This window comes from Tasmannia lanceolata, unplaced genomic scaffold (genome assembly GCF_043159265.1).
Source record: "Tasmannia lanceolata isolate RefF3 unplaced genomic scaffold, GAP_Taslan_0.1 ptg000015l, whole genome shotgun sequence".
NCBI classification, from domain to species: domain Eukaryota; kingdom Viridiplantae; phylum Streptophyta; class Magnoliopsida; order Canellales; family Winteraceae; genus Tasmannia; species Tasmannia lanceolata.
Window position 1 is genome coordinate 24,085,721 of NW_027518692.1, and position 15,479 is coordinate 24,101,199.

A 15,479-nucleotide genomic window follows, 5' to 3' on the forward strand; every position below is an offset into this window, starting at 1 on the left:
GTGGGCCTGTGGCACCACACCAATGTAACAGTGTGTATTTTGTTTTCTGGCCTGACCACACACACACACACACAAAGTGGAAGTGCACTCATCTCATAGCAACAGCAAAATAAGCTGCACGGAGAAAAATGCCTAAATGTTTGAAGTTTGAACAGTTGTCAAAATTCTGCAACTAGAAGGAAGCTTATCGCAGGTTACCTGCTTGACAACTGACACAACAATGAATGAATATTTTGAAATGTAGGATGATGGAGACCATCCTGGACCAAAGACATCCAAAGAAATCAGTCCCAGAAGCCCCATAAGATTTAGATGGATGTGAGGTCGATCAAAGATTCATCCCAATTCCATCATCTAGGAAATGATCCATAGGGGTATATTTATAGTTTTGGACAATGGACCTTGGTCAAATTGGTCCATGTGGTTATTTGATGTGACACGGACCACTTGGGAGTCATATTATTCTTTATGTTACACGAGACATTCAAGATAAGATTTTCTGTTTTAACTATAATTTATTTTCATTTTAGGCATATTTTATTATCTTAGATATGGGGACTGTCCACATCACCTAGGGTCCATGCATTTACTAATTCAAAATATGGACTTACTATTTTTAGCGAGTAGGAACTTATTGTTGTTAATAAGTACAGAGTTACTATTTTTAGTAAGCAAGAACCTTGGCAAAATACACGAGTCCCTATATAAAGGATCTAAAGGAGAAGCCCTCGAGGAGTTTTTACATGTGACTTCCATCCCCTTAGCATCCGCTGCTCCTTACCGCCTCTTTCTCCTTTATTCCCTCTTTCTTCTTCTCCTCTCCTCCCTTGCTTCTTTCTTTCTACACTTCTCTCTCCTTTCCCTTCTCTCTTCAGTCTCTTTTCTACTTTTTCCCCTTTCCCTAGCTGGTCGGCCATCAAACCTGCACATTAGCGCAGTCAACAACACCCTCCAGTCCCCTCCCCCCTCTTCCCCATCGCTATCGGCCATATCTCTACACTTCGATCCAGTCAAAAACCCCTATATTTCACCTATGCAGTTCCAAACAGCCACCTGCTGTTTTGCAGATTTTGGTCGCATTATCCCCTCCTTTCTCCCTCTCTATTAATCCATTTTCATCTACGAACAGCCAGATGAAGTAGCTGTTGTTCCTCATCTTTGTTTGCTAATTTTTTCCCTATGTTCTCATGCACCCCCGCCCCCCCCTCCTCCCCTCCCCATGGCAGATCCAGACATCACTTTCCTCTCTCGGCTACTACTCGTGGTCTCTTTTGTTCCCTTACTATTTCCACCACCTTTTCTATCAACTTTGCATCATTCCGGTGGCTGGTTCAAGCTTCATGGATGGATGGGACTAATGCTGTCCCTCCATCGCTTAGCACTCCTTCATGGGTTTAAGGTTGAAGCACACATCACCGATGAGACTTGTCCTTTTATTTATCTGCTTTTATCGACCATATTTGTTGTTATCTACCCTTGATCAGCTATCTATCCACCCGTATCCCCCTTATTGCCAACACCCTACCCTAAGTTGGTGTTGGGTCCTAGTTTCGTTTTCTACTATTATTATTTCAGATTGTAGACTTGTTAACACATTGCTGTCCTATTTATATATGCCTGATTTCTTTTGGTGTAATCTAATTGTGGCAAGTTTGTTTGGGTTGAAATAAACTTATTGATGAATTATCTTTAAAGTAATCATTTGTGTGAAACCCTAGCTGAGATTTGATTTAATTTCTGATTGCCTAATCTGATTTGGATTGGTAGTACCGGCTTTAATTGAAAGCTGGACATTCTATGCTTCTCCAACGAATCAAGAAGCCCTAGGTTTGCATCAGTAGTTAAAGCTCATTTTAATTTTTTAGAGCATAGATGAGACCCCCCTTGGTGGTCGGCACTTATAGACTTTGGTTAGGATTTAGTTGCTTTTAGTGTCTGGTCAAGGTTTGCAATTTGAGAACTTACAGTCTTTAGGAAGTTCAGGTGTGTTTGGGTTCGTTTCGTAAGTCAATTTAAATTTATTTTAGAAACTACTAGTAGAGTTTTTGTTTCTATTTAACGGATGGAATAAAGTAAGTTACTTTCTAAAGTGTGTTTAGACTACACAGATAAGTCTATAAAGTTTTTTTTATTAGTATGAAAATAGAATTTGCATAACAACAACAGTCCATCCCATATTTTTGTGGGATTTCTCCCTATAAATTACAGATTCAAGGGCCATATATGATATGATGAATACGAATTAAACTTGGAGATTTGCATGCATGTGGATGTAACTTGCATTGCTCTTAGAGATGAGTGCGATGCTCATGATCTAGCCAATGGTGAGAATGCTTTGGTTAGTTAGTGGTAGGATGTTTTTTTGGTTAGTTAGTGGTGGGTGTCTTAACTCCTATCCTTTCTTTGAGTAAATTATATATTCATCTCAGTTGCTCATGATCTGGCTATTGGTGAGATGCCTTTGGTTAGTTAGTGGTGTGAAGTCTTAACTCCTATCCTTTCTTTAAATATATTCTATATTCTTCTCCAATCACTTATTTCTACTACTCAAAGCATACAATCTTCTCTATGCTCCGACCTAGTCATTCCTGTGTGTTCTCAATGCTCTACACATTTGATCATATCGATTGTCAATCTAATGAAATCGGTTTCATTCGATCAATTGATCTAATGGCCATACCTACATAAAATTTTAGAGGCTTTCCTTAGACCATAGTTGACTTAACGTAGTCAAATATCAACCAGATCCAATAGATAGATTGTGATCTATGATCAGAAAATTTAAAATTCTGCAAAATTAGAAAGAACACCCAAATTTGAGTTTATTTTTAATATTTTTAATTCTAACATTATTTCCTATCCCAGCCATTAAAAAAAAACATTATTTCCTATCCCATACTAGAGTTTTGAAGAGATCCAACAACCAAATCATTTTTATCTATCGGGCAAGTTTCTAAAATTAGCCAATTTTTAAAATTAGCCATTTCTCTAATTCTGAAAATTCAATGTAGATTTTTCTTGAAATCCATGAATTGAATTCAATCTAGTTCACTACTAGAGTCTAATCTCAAGTCCTCCCAACCCTCCAAGCGTTCCCTTCACTATAACCGTCATGCATCAACTGAACTATCACTCTAGTTAATAGTATATTTCTAGATACAAAAATTGAGTGAAGCGAAAGAGGAATAGAAGGCCATTCTTCATAGGCATTAAAAGATCAAACAACTAACATCGGTTGTTAAGATCTTGTTGTTTTAGCACGTTATTCGAATATCCACATCATTGACACAACACTTTTTTTTGAATGGTGAGAAGAGATCATTGACACAACTTTCACAATGTGACAAAATCAAATTCCAGAAAATGCAAATGGAAGATGCAACCATTTATCTGTTTCCCCATGAAAGTCTTATTTGTAAGTATCTAAAACCAAGCCAACAGCACAAATATCTGAAATTTACAACCGCAAGCATATCTTACTTAGGTTTTAGCTCTAAGTCTGCACCAGCACAAACCAAACTTTGCTCCAAAACAGTTTTAGCATCTTCTTCAGTTGAGAATTCAATCAAAGCAGTGCCACAGAAGTATCTCTTGTCACCAATGAGACGAGGAAGCCTCACACTATTCACCTACAAAAATTCATACAAAGCACATAAAGGTGATCAGAATTCAGATACAATAAAAACAAAAACCCTGTCTCCAGCAAAAGTGCAAAACACCGTGATGAGAATCCCATCTAAAACTGTCACAGCGAAAAAATGGGACATGAAAATTTATAGTTACACGATGAGACTTGAGAAGGTCAGTCACACGCTATTAAATGGAAGGACTGAACCTCTACAACGGAATCATCACTCATATAACAATTGACATTTGTTGACTGAATTTGTATGATGTAAAGGAAATTATCAGGTAACTCATAAGGTATTGGCCAGCCAATGAGAATATTAGCTAGTGGAGATGTACAACAGAGACAGAAAAACAAAGTTCAGAGACAACACTCATCTACCTAGCCAGTAAAATGTAAATAGGTTGATGTTTGTGTCATATCTCTAGGCCATCTATGGACTCTTTACATTGGATTATCATTGACTGCCCCATAGAATGTAATGAAAACAAGTAGTCATCATCATTGTTTTGAAAATCATACAATTTACGATTCAAATCAAATCTTATGGATTTTGATTTGAATCCCATGGTTGACTCAATTTGTATGAATCTTGCGATTTTCGAGCATAACTTACGATTTGATCGTAATCATACGATTCAAGCGATTTATCTTAATTAAATTTTGCATAAAAGAACATAAGACTTTCTTTCAAAAGACTCCATTTCCCTTCTACATTAGAAGTAGCCTTAGAAAAATCTCTCGTGGGAAAATGAAGAGTTAAAATGCTCGAACCAGTTTGAACTAGTCAAGCACAGTCCGTGCGCTTAACGGCATTACTTACACAAAGGAAAGAGACAACTATAATGAGGAGTTAAGGACAACATCGATGACTTATCAGGTTTTTGTAATTGATATGTCACTTGATGTTTGAGACTTTGATAATTGATGTGATCGTGTCTTTATTATTTTCAAGATTATTGTTCAATAAACATAGGTTTGGATGGGAAATAGATGATTAGCAAGCGACTATGCGACAAGTTTGGTAGGAAATAATTCATATTATGATATTGAATAACTACTTATGATAGTTTCTATTTACATTAATGGATTTGGATGAAAAATGAATATTTAGCTTGTTGGACTCGAAATTTTATAAAAAATAGAATAATACTAAAATCTCCTACTAAAATAAGGAGAGAAAAATGGAGGTGGGTGGTTACACATCACATTATTCCTTAAAGTTAAAAAAAAAGATAAATATGAAGTTAAAGTGCTTCAATAAAACGGAAACAAAAAAAAAGGAGCTTACAACTAAGGGAAGAGAAAATCACTAAATTTTAGGGAATAAAGTAACCCTCGCAAAGGAAGAAGCAAGTCACCCACGTTTCAAAAAGGGATGTTACGTAACTCCCCACAAAAGGGGAAGTTGTGATCGTGGAATCCGGGATAAGGGATGAGGTGGCACCCATAATGGTTTTAAAGCGGAGATCGTGAAATTAAAGATAAGGAGTGAGGTGGCAGTTGTCAACCACTCCAAGGAACCTCTAAAAATAAGAAGGAAAATCCTTTGGGAAGGGATCTGAATGGCATCGCATCTTTTAGAGGAAAGAAGTTACGCAAAGAAAGAGCAAAAGAATGAAGCAGAGAAAGAAAGGAAAGGTAAAGATCTCCCAAAAAACTAACAGTTCTTTTCCATTTCAGTTCTTTTTCCATTTTTTGCAGACTACATCTAAAAAAGGAGAGAAGTCCTTTTGAGACTCAAAAGATGCCAGAAGACCTTTTCTCGACCGATTTACGGGAGAAAGAAGACCTTTCTCCACCGGTTTACAGGAGAAAGATGCCAACATACCTTTCTCGACCGTTTTACAGGAGAAAGATGAAAAGAAAGAAGACCTTTCTCAACCAATTTACGCGTAAAAGATGAAAAGAAAGAAGACCTTTCTCTACCGATTTACGGTAGAAAGATGCCAAAAGACTTTTCTCGATCGATTTACGGGAGAAAGATGAAAAAAAAAAGGCCTTTCTCGACCGATTTGCGGGAGAAAGATGAAAAGAAAAAAGGCCTTTCTCGACCGATTTATGTGAGAAAGATGCCAAAAGACCTTTCTCGACCGATTTACGAGAGAAAGATGAAAAGAAAGAAGACCTTTCTATACAGGTTTACGGGAGAAAGATGCCAGAAGACCTTTCTCTACCGGTGTACGAAAGAGAGATGAAAAGACGATAATTCTCTACCAGTTTACGAGAGAAAGAGGCCAGAAGACCTTTCTTTACCGATTTACGGGAGAAAGATGAAAAGATGCCAGAAGACCTTTCTCTACCGGTTTACGGGAGAATGATGAAAAGATAGAAGACCTTTCTCCTCCGGTGTACAGGAGAACAATGCCAGAAGACCTTTCTCTACCGGGATCCGAGAGAAAGATGAAATGACTCAAGAGAGTATTTCTTTCGGAGAACTCTCTTACAAAAGAGTCTAAATAAAATCATCTAAGATGACTCAAAGGTTTCTCTCTCCCAGGAAAATCTTTTACAAAAAAGTCAAAAAATAACTCAGAAACAAAAATCATCAGAGAGTCAAATTCACTCTCTCTGAGACTAAAGGAAACTCGCATTCACCAAGAGCGTCTCTTTTGGGATAATAATCAAAACTTGTATTTAGATAGGGAATCTCTTGATGGATAATAAGTGGTGTTTTCTTCTTCAAGAAATGTAATTAACGGTCAATATAGCCGGAAGTGTACGATCCCTACCAAAATTAATAAAACCTCTTCTTGCAAGAGGGAAATTTGATCACAATTTATTATATGTGTGTGATTCTGGAAAAAAATTTCTATCATGTGAATTACTTTGAGATTCGAAATACGAACATGGGAATCAAATCATTGAAATATTTGTTGGATCAAAAGGTTCTTATTCATATATTACTGGATTCCAGTAGATTTTTCGAAATCGAGATATTTAATTTGTTGCGAACATAGCTATTTTATTATTCCCAAATTAATTTATGATATGATTGTTTTATATTATGTGTGAACGAATCTTACGATTTACGATCCGATACAATTCGAACCCTATTATAATTTACGATTCGATTCTGAATTTCAAAACATTGGTCATCAAATTTATTTCATAGAAAGCTATTCTATTGTTGAAACGGATGACTGGAACAATATACCAAATTTGGGTTTCTTATAAACCCCATTCCTCTCTGTTTATGAGGGAAGGCTATATGGTGTTTTTTGTGGTCAGATGTGACTTGATAAAAAAACAAAGTGAGATTCCTATCAGTTTAAAAGGTTCCCCCAGCTGATTGTATCATGCACCAGTATATACACACTGGAAATCTCCGCCCCCAATGTATATTTTACTTCTTAATAAAATTTTGTTATTCATTAAACAAATTAAATTTTACTTATTTCTTTATTAAGTTTCGTTTTTCATTAAAAAAAAGCAAACACTGGTGAATCCAGTGAGAAACTAATGAAATTGGGATGCAACAAAATGAAGAATAGAAATGAAAAATTTTCCAAATTAGGAGAAAATATATACCAAAAGACTAATGAAGGTAGTCTATAAGATAAAGAGTAAAACAAAGGGAAAGGTGTTTCTCATGCATGCGCTATAATGCAATTAGTCAATTACTCTCGCAATAGTAGCTAAGGCTTTGTGGTTATCTCGTTCATACTTCGGATACCCTATAACCATCGCAGATCGTTTAAGTGACTAATTCCTCGAAATAGGGGGCATTGAGGACAAAGAAATCGTTGGAGTTACTATTTGTATCTATCACCAGCATGGATGGTGTTAAGAAAATATAGAGGCTGGCTAGAGATTTCTAGCAAAAACACCAGCCCCTGTCAGTAACCCATTACTCGGGGAAGTTATGGTTACCAAGAAAGGTGAACAATCATTTTGATCCATTCACAAACTAGAATAGCCATAGGGTGTTTTGATTGGGTGATAAGTAACCCAAACTGAAGGCAAGCGAGGCTATACTCATGGAGAATTTAATATGATGCCCGACCGTCAAAATCTCAAGGGCTAGGTGGCAAACCACCTGCCCCTTGAATTTTGATCTGGTCAAAACACCTTTTTTGAGTGTTTTGACCGGATCAAAATCCAAGGGCAAGTGGTTTGCCACCTAGCCCTTGAGATTTTGACGGTTGGGCACCATAAAAAAACTCATATTCATGACTCAACCAGCTTAGCAAAAGATAAAATGCATAGCATGTTCTTTGCAAAAGAACAAACAGAACGTGTAGGTTTTCTCTGGCTAGGCCCCTTGTCTTCAATCATATTAATCAACAAGTCACTCTAATTTTGTTATAAATCAGTGTTGCATGCATTCGGATTCGCGTGTCAGGATGTGTCGGATTCGGCAAACTCCCAAAAGTAGGATTCGGATTCAGTAATTTTTAAATAAAATAAAATTTTTAAAATTTAAAATTCTCTCTCTCTCTCTCTCTCTCTCTCTCTCTCTCTCTCTCTCTCTCTCTCTCTATATATATATATATATATATATATATATATATATATATATATATATATATATATTCATGAAAATTTTGAGGGTCCGGTTGAGGCGAGTTTTGTATTAAGAGAGTTTAAGGAAGAAGGGGGTCGATGTTCGAGGGTTGAAGCACTAAGATTTTTATTAAAAGAGTACGGGTTGTGCTTTCATATAAAAAAAAAATTAAGAAGAAAATACGTTTAAAGGGAAAATATACAGGATTCACATTTCAAAAGAGACAACGATGAATCGGATTCGCCCGAAAAAACAGGATTTGTGCGAGACACGACTTCGACAAGAATCCGGGTGTGTCCCACGTGAATCCATGTCCGATTCGGATGCGGGGACATGTCGACATGGATTCGGCAGAGGGGGCAAAGAATCCATGCAACATAGTTATAAATAAAGTGGCATTTGCATAGGAATTTTGATAATGGCAACCATAACAACCCTACACAACCCTTATTTAACCTATATCAAACTTCACGTAGATTCTATAAGGTATTTTGAAGATTTTTGAAGAAATATGTGCACATGCATTCTGGAAATTTTCCCAAATATTACAGTTCTTGTACAAACACCAAAAAAAAAATTTACGAGACTTTATATTGACAATTTTTTACTAGTTTAATATAGTTCTCTTAGAAATTTGGCGAAAGAAAGGTTCTTTAATAACATACCATATGTGTAACTGCAACTGCCTTCAGTGCACCAAATCAAAAAAAAAAAACTGCCTTCAGTGCATGGCAGCAACAGGGTGATAATTACTGGTAGCTCTTGTCCTAGCAAGGTTGGGTAAATCAATTTAAAGGTATCAATTGAACATAAAGAATGATGGATAAACATGGACATAGCTGAAAGGACACTATACTGGATGCACTTTTGTTGACCTCACGAGTCATGACATAGGTGCATTGTAGAAACATATGGTTATTGCCAGTAGCTTAGTACTACCGTTGTCATAACGCTCATAGGTAAGATCCCTGACTCAACATCATTCTTTTAGAGTTCACCCAAAGAGGGCGGAGAGGTGGATCCCTAGAGTATATAATTCGGACAAAAAATATCAATAGCATGCGGTTTGTCATTGACTACAAAGCGTGGAACGAGTCCCTTGTTCTCCAAGTGTTATTTTCGTCACCATATTTGGAGCCTACTTTTTAGGCATCAAATCTTGTTCATTTGGCTGGATTTTTGTATCATTAGAAAGGCTTTTCGATTCCCTATCTAACGAGCCAAAAAATCACACGATTTAGATGTGATTTGATTAAGTTATGGACGATTTATGGATGAGGTAGATGTCTATTGCGGGATTTCTATTTTAGGGTTATTTTAGTAAGGTTTTGGGTTTTATTTAAGTTACTTTGGATGGACACTGATAGTAGTTGCTTAGATCTTAAGTTGGCTTTTAGGGTTTGTTTTTCTTATAAATAGATATTATTAAAGCATTTTTTTATGAATGATAGAGATCTTTCATTCCAACATAAGGGGAGGACCGAGATGGTCAAACCCAAAAAAAAACATAGGCAACATAAAGGAATACATAGAAAAGCAAAAAAAGACAACAAAAAACTAATCCAAATCAAGGGGGGAGAAAATTAAACATCTCAAGCCCCTCCTTATCAATCTCTGCCATTGCAAGGCTATCCGCTGCAGTATTGGGGGATCTTCTAACATGGTTGAAGATAATTGAGGAACCCTCCACACGATCTAGGATCTCATTGAAAAACTGCGCAAATCTCCAAGGAGGCACACTCGAGCCCCTAAGCCAACAGATAACATTAAAGATATTATCAAAGCATTGTAATGGACATTTTTGAATTAATGAATGAAAATTGGCCTTTAGACTTTTGAGTTCTTTGAGAACTTTTGGGTTGCAAGGATTAGCCCTTGCAGGAGTATTTCCAAGAAACTCGACTTCAGTGGGATCGAAGTAAATATAATCCTCTTCGATGGTGATCAAAATATTGTATTCCCTACGACGGTGATTGAAGGGCCATGTTCTTCTTCATTTTATCTACTTAGCCTGGTCAACGAAGAACTTCCGATATTTTTTTAATCCATCAGTATAAGAGCTTTTGATGTGGCATAGAGTAGACAACATGTTTATGGTATGGCCAAGTTAAAAATGAATAAAGAATCGACCTCACCAAACAAATCCCACATTGAATTTGAGATTTCAAACATGGACAACCTTTTTTTTTATTGGGGGAAGGGGGGCTTCTTAGATAACTATATTGAAAAAACAAAACTATATTCAAAAAATAAACTCTGAAAAACAACAATTTAAAAAAAAAAAATGGGCCATTATCAAGAACCATACCCTTTTAGAGTCCCAAAAAGGCAAACAGCATGATGGTTTAATAGTCCACTAGAGGAAAAACTCTCTCCTCTCCTCCAGGAAACAGTTCTTCACATATTATGAGATGCTCTGCCTCTTGATTGAGGAAAACAACTCAACATCAGATCAAGGACTAATTGGCAAGTTGTAACTATGTATATCGCAAATTACAACTTCTACTGACACAGTACAGAAAATACTGAGACAGCCAATGGTGAGCTCCCACAATGGAGTTTCTTGACTTGATGACAGCGTAGGTTTAACCAAGTATCTGATATCCATCAAAAAGATAATAATGCTGTCACATAGGAATTGGTAAATGCTCCGCTTTACTCTAGAGAGGGAGTTGTAAAAAGATTTCAAAATTATATCCCTCTTTCCCTAAATCTAACTTTAACAATGTGGAACTTCTGGATCCACATTATTGTTTTTTGCTAGTGGTTGCTGGTGCATGCTTTGTGCATATGCTTTTTGGGTTCTATAGCATTTCAGTTAGATTCCGCTAATTATTTGGAAAGAACAGAACCCTTTTTTCGTGAGGTGATTTTATTAAAGTTTTTTTTTGAATGGGAAAAAAAGTTCCAAGAAAATAAAAACAACTATCATTTAAAAAACATAAAAACAATTAGATGTCTATCAAGCCAAATACAGTATCATAAGGAAATGAAAATAAAGCATGATTTTGAAGATATATCAATCTAAAATGTTTCTGTGCATACCTTCCCATATTGACCAAAGAAGGACTCCAAATCTTCAAGCTTAACATCGTATGCTAAAGGTGACGCAGCAATTGTCCTTATATCTACTTGATCTACGACCTCTTCCAGTTTTGGGATTTCAGTACTCCTACCAATCCTCTTCCCTGGAAACAGAGAACCATAAGGACGACATTCAAGTTGACCACCCCACCCACGCCAAGGGCAGTCGAACGGAACCGACTGAGAACCTGAACCGCTTGACTGACACCTCCGGGTCGGGATGGATGGAACCAATCAGAAGTGAACATAGCACAAGCAAAACAGGGAAATAGACAGCAGCACAACGACTAGGACTCATGTCGGCCAGTTCATAGATGAATCCCTCGATAGTTAAAACAATTCAACTACCAAAAGAAATTTGCACAAAGGCACTTCTTCAGTCATGTTAATAATTAATCAGAAAGAGAGAAAAAGTTCGGCTATATGTTAATGGGTTATATTTCGTCTAAATTTCCTAGTCATGAGACTCCTCAAAAATATAAATTAAAATAAGAAACAGATCTTCAAAAACACTGAGAAAAGATCTCCACAGTCATATCTAACAATCTTTCAAAAAAAATGACCATTCGAACTAAAGAGACATGGCTGTTTTTGCAACTGGACACAATTGATATTATATTTGTAATCATCAATCCAAAAGGAAAACATAAAAATTAACAAATATGTGTTTCTTTTTTTTTTCTTCAATAGTAATTAGCTAAACCCGAAGTGGGGCACCACTGTAGGGAGAAAGCTGCTCATGGATGGAGAGAAAGGAAACAGAAACCCACCTACAGATTCTTTGAGAAAATAATTTTTTTACACCACATTTAAAAATCAAGGATATAAGGAAGAAGAATATAGTCTACAGCAGTAATTAAGCCATTAAAAACACAAAAGAAATAAAAAATACTAGATAAAAAATATGAAAAGTCGCACACCATCTTCAGAGACTTTGAGCAAAGAGGATTTTCTTAGTGTTTCTGCAACGGCAGACACCGTCTCATCCGACACGTCTTCGGCTTTTATGGTGCCCAAGCCAAGATGACTTCGCATCCGAGAAAACGAACAGATCAATGCCAAACTAACCACTGAACTTACAGTCATGATCACAAGCAAAACAACTAGCGTGAAAGAAATGAATAAATACATACATACATATATATGGAATTCCTGGATCAGATACTTTGTTTGGAAACGTGAAGTTTATAATCCAGGATTATAAAATCCTAGATTTTACAAGCTAAAGCCTGGATAATATAAGCTAAAACCTGGATTTTACAAGCTAAAAGTTGGATTTTACAATCCCAGATTATAAAATTCAGAATTTAGCTTATAAATCCAGGTTTTAGCTTGTAAAATCCATACATAAATTTTATAATCCAGGATAGTAAAGTCCTGGATCTCCCAAGCTAAAATATTGATTTTATAATCTAAAACCTAGATTTTATAAGGTAGAAGTTCGATTTTACGATCCTAGATTATAAAATTCAGATTTTAGCTTATAAATTCAGGTTTCAGCTTGTAAAACCTAGGATTTTACAATCCTAGATTATAAAATCCATGTATCCAAAGTCAGAAAGGCAATGAAGAAAACGAGTCCATCGCTTAGACTCGATTAGACTGATCTCCCGGAATTCACACTACAATAGACCAAAGAAAAATCATATTTTAAGGATACGTCCATCATCGCTCTCACTCATTGATTTCTTGAGGAAGTTATCGCGAGGGAGATTGCTATCACTGAAATAAAACTCAACCTATAAATGATGAGGGAAAAAATGAGTGTGTGCCGATTCGAGACCTAAAAATAAACGAGAAAATTGAGGGGGAAGAACGAAAGATCGAATTTTTAACCTGTCTGATAACTTTTTTCGATGTTTCCTCGTCCAACGAAGCGATCGCCATTGTTGTACGGTCGAGGAAGCTCGGAGATAGTTGCTGGGAAAGGAGGGAAGGAAGAAGAGTAGGGTTTCTAGGGTTTTAGCTCCGTGTGTTTTTTTTTAACAGAGATGTGCGTGTATAAATAGCGCAACTCTTTTCCTTTTTTAACAACGCTTAACTACTGTCAACTACTAACAAGTACGAGATAGATGGGGGTTAAAACGAACTTCTTACCCGAAAAATGGGCATACATTTTGCGTGTCGACAGAACAAACTGGACTAGAAAAAAATAAGAGTTCATAAATAAAAGTTGATAAATGAAAAAAAATGATCTAGGCCAATCCAACTGGTGTCAGGATTAGGTTAGTCAATTTGAGGCGGGGAGATCTTTCACCTTCTTAGTGAAAATTTTCTAAAGGATTCACTAGGGGACCCCAACTATTCACACTAGCAGACCCGACTAGTTTGTGACAAAGGCTTTGTTGAGTTGAGTTGAGTTGAGTTGAGTTCAGCTGAGTTGATACTGATAAGTAGTGTTTGGTTGCCAGCCTTATATGATAGTGGGATGGGGCGTCCTTACCAATATAGGGAGAAGAGGAAGAGAGAAGATAGAGAAATAGCATCATTCTCCAACCCAAATTACACTTTTTTTTGAGAAATTTGGCTTGGAATGTATAAGAGGGGACATAGATGTCACGTCACCAGACATGCAATAATTACCTATGAAACGTGTCTAGTGATCTCCAGGGATTCCAATGCATATTGGCAAATAAAGAAGAGATTGTGCCGATGCGGCACTCAAGTGTAAAGCAAAACTGCTAAGCTATCGTTGCTTTTCTGCAACCGAAACATGCTTGTCCGTTTGGATTGTCGGAATCAGGCATTGGAATCGGGATGTGATTCCAATTCCACTTATTCCAACATTTGGTTAAAAAAAATAGAGTCAAGGGAGTGGAATTGGCACCAAGCTACTATTGAGGGGGAAATGTCAGAATCTGTTTCCTACCCCAAGAGGTGGATTCTGATTCTGCCATGTCAAAATGAAATTTTTATTAGAATTTTTAAGGGAGAATTAGAATAGGGATCGGAATATGATATCAATTCTGATTCTTGATACGGGCAATCCAAACGCAGCCTAATGTGAAAACCGTGACATCGAGGTTACCTATTAAAAAATGGGTGATAAGAATTTGAAATGATAAGCCTATTGTGGACTGCGCCACATTTTGCAAGATTATCAAACAGAGGTAGCCCGGGGGGGGAGTGTGGACAACTCATTTGTTTCTTGTGTATGACCTGAAATTAGTCACCATGGATTGTGTATTCTTACGATGACCGATCGTTGTTGTTATGAATGTACAATGCATGTTGAATAGAATTAAGGTTGAAAGGAATACTAGTCTTCATATTGGCCTAACCCCCTTAGATTGTTATTACAAAAATCTTGAACTAACTTAGCACGAGTGATTATTAGTCACAATAATCGTAGTGCCGATCTTTAGGCATAACAAACTCTAGCCTAGATTCATTTCAAGGTTGGTGCTCTTCATTCATTCAACTTATTGATGCTGTGTTCGATCACATGGACAGTTTGGATCAACCTATGATGTGGTCTGTACAGCTCTTTGTCGGCGGGGTTTTTTACTAGTGTGTGTGTGTATATATTGACCGGAGTGTCCCCACCACTCTCCTTATCCCTCTCTCAATACTTGGGGCATGTTTGGCAGCCATGAAAAATTACTCCATGGAACATTCATGGCCCAACTATGAGAAATGAGCAGAGGAGAGCGAGAGAGAGAGAGATTTAACAGGGTGGGAGTTGAGAGAGCACGAGAAATCCTTAAAAATGGTGAAAACAAATAGGCTACTTAAAATTAAGGTTTTATTTTCTTGTTTCTAGGGCCTTTCCATGCTCCCCACACTCACCCTCTCAAGTCTGCATCTCCCGCCTCTGTCTCTTACAACTGGGCACACAAATATTCCATAAGAGTACTTTCTCATGGCTTTTCATTAAAATAAATTTCATGGTTGCCTAACATGTCCAAAAAGATGGTGATTGTCACTTTCCTAATAGTCTCTCCTTGGGTCCGTTGATCAGACTGGCAAACACAACTTTGGCCCACATTTTGATTTTTGTAGACCCTAATTCATAGATGGGATGTTTGTTTGGCATCAGACGGAGACCATGTTCGCCAATCATGATGATCAGCTAAATCAATGGTCTTGATTACACACATGTCCCAATGTTGGGCCCAATTCTGATCCTATGATTGACAACCAGTGTCAATATGATCATATGGACATGTCACATGATCCTGTCCGTTGATCTTACCAGTGACCATGAGTCCGGCGCATTACTGTTGGCCCCACCTTGATCGCTCTTAGTTCCTTGAATAT

General features: G+C 37.0%; 1 protein-coding gene across 2 annotated transcripts in view; it reads right to left on the reverse strand.

Annotated features, from left to right (window-relative positions):
* The window catches only part of LOC143845997 (la protein 1-like), a 28,686-nt gene extending 15,418 nt beyond the window's left edge, over nucleotides 1-13,268 (reverse strand). The window contains exons 1-5 of one of the 2 annotated variants that reach the window (XM_077354400.1): nucleotides 13,056-13,259; nucleotides 12,880-12,958; nucleotides 12,140-12,289; nucleotides 11,181-11,323; nucleotides 3,481-3,629 (exon numbers count right to left, since the gene is read on the reverse strand). In XM_077354400.1, coding sequence (XP_077210515.1) covers nucleotides 3,481-3,629; nucleotides 11,181-11,323; nucleotides 12,140-12,289; nucleotides 12,880-12,958; nucleotides 13,056-13,106 — 572 coding nt within the window. In that variant the 5' untranslated portion in view covers nucleotides 13,107-13,259. Of the gene's footprint in view, nucleotides 1-3,480; nucleotides 3,630-11,180; nucleotides 11,324-12,139; nucleotides 12,290-12,879; nucleotides 12,959-13,055 lie in introns of both variants that reach the window. The other variant, XM_077354401.1, reaches the window with a different exon arrangement.
* Between the last annotated feature and the right edge of the window lie 2,211 nt (nucleotides 13,269-15,479).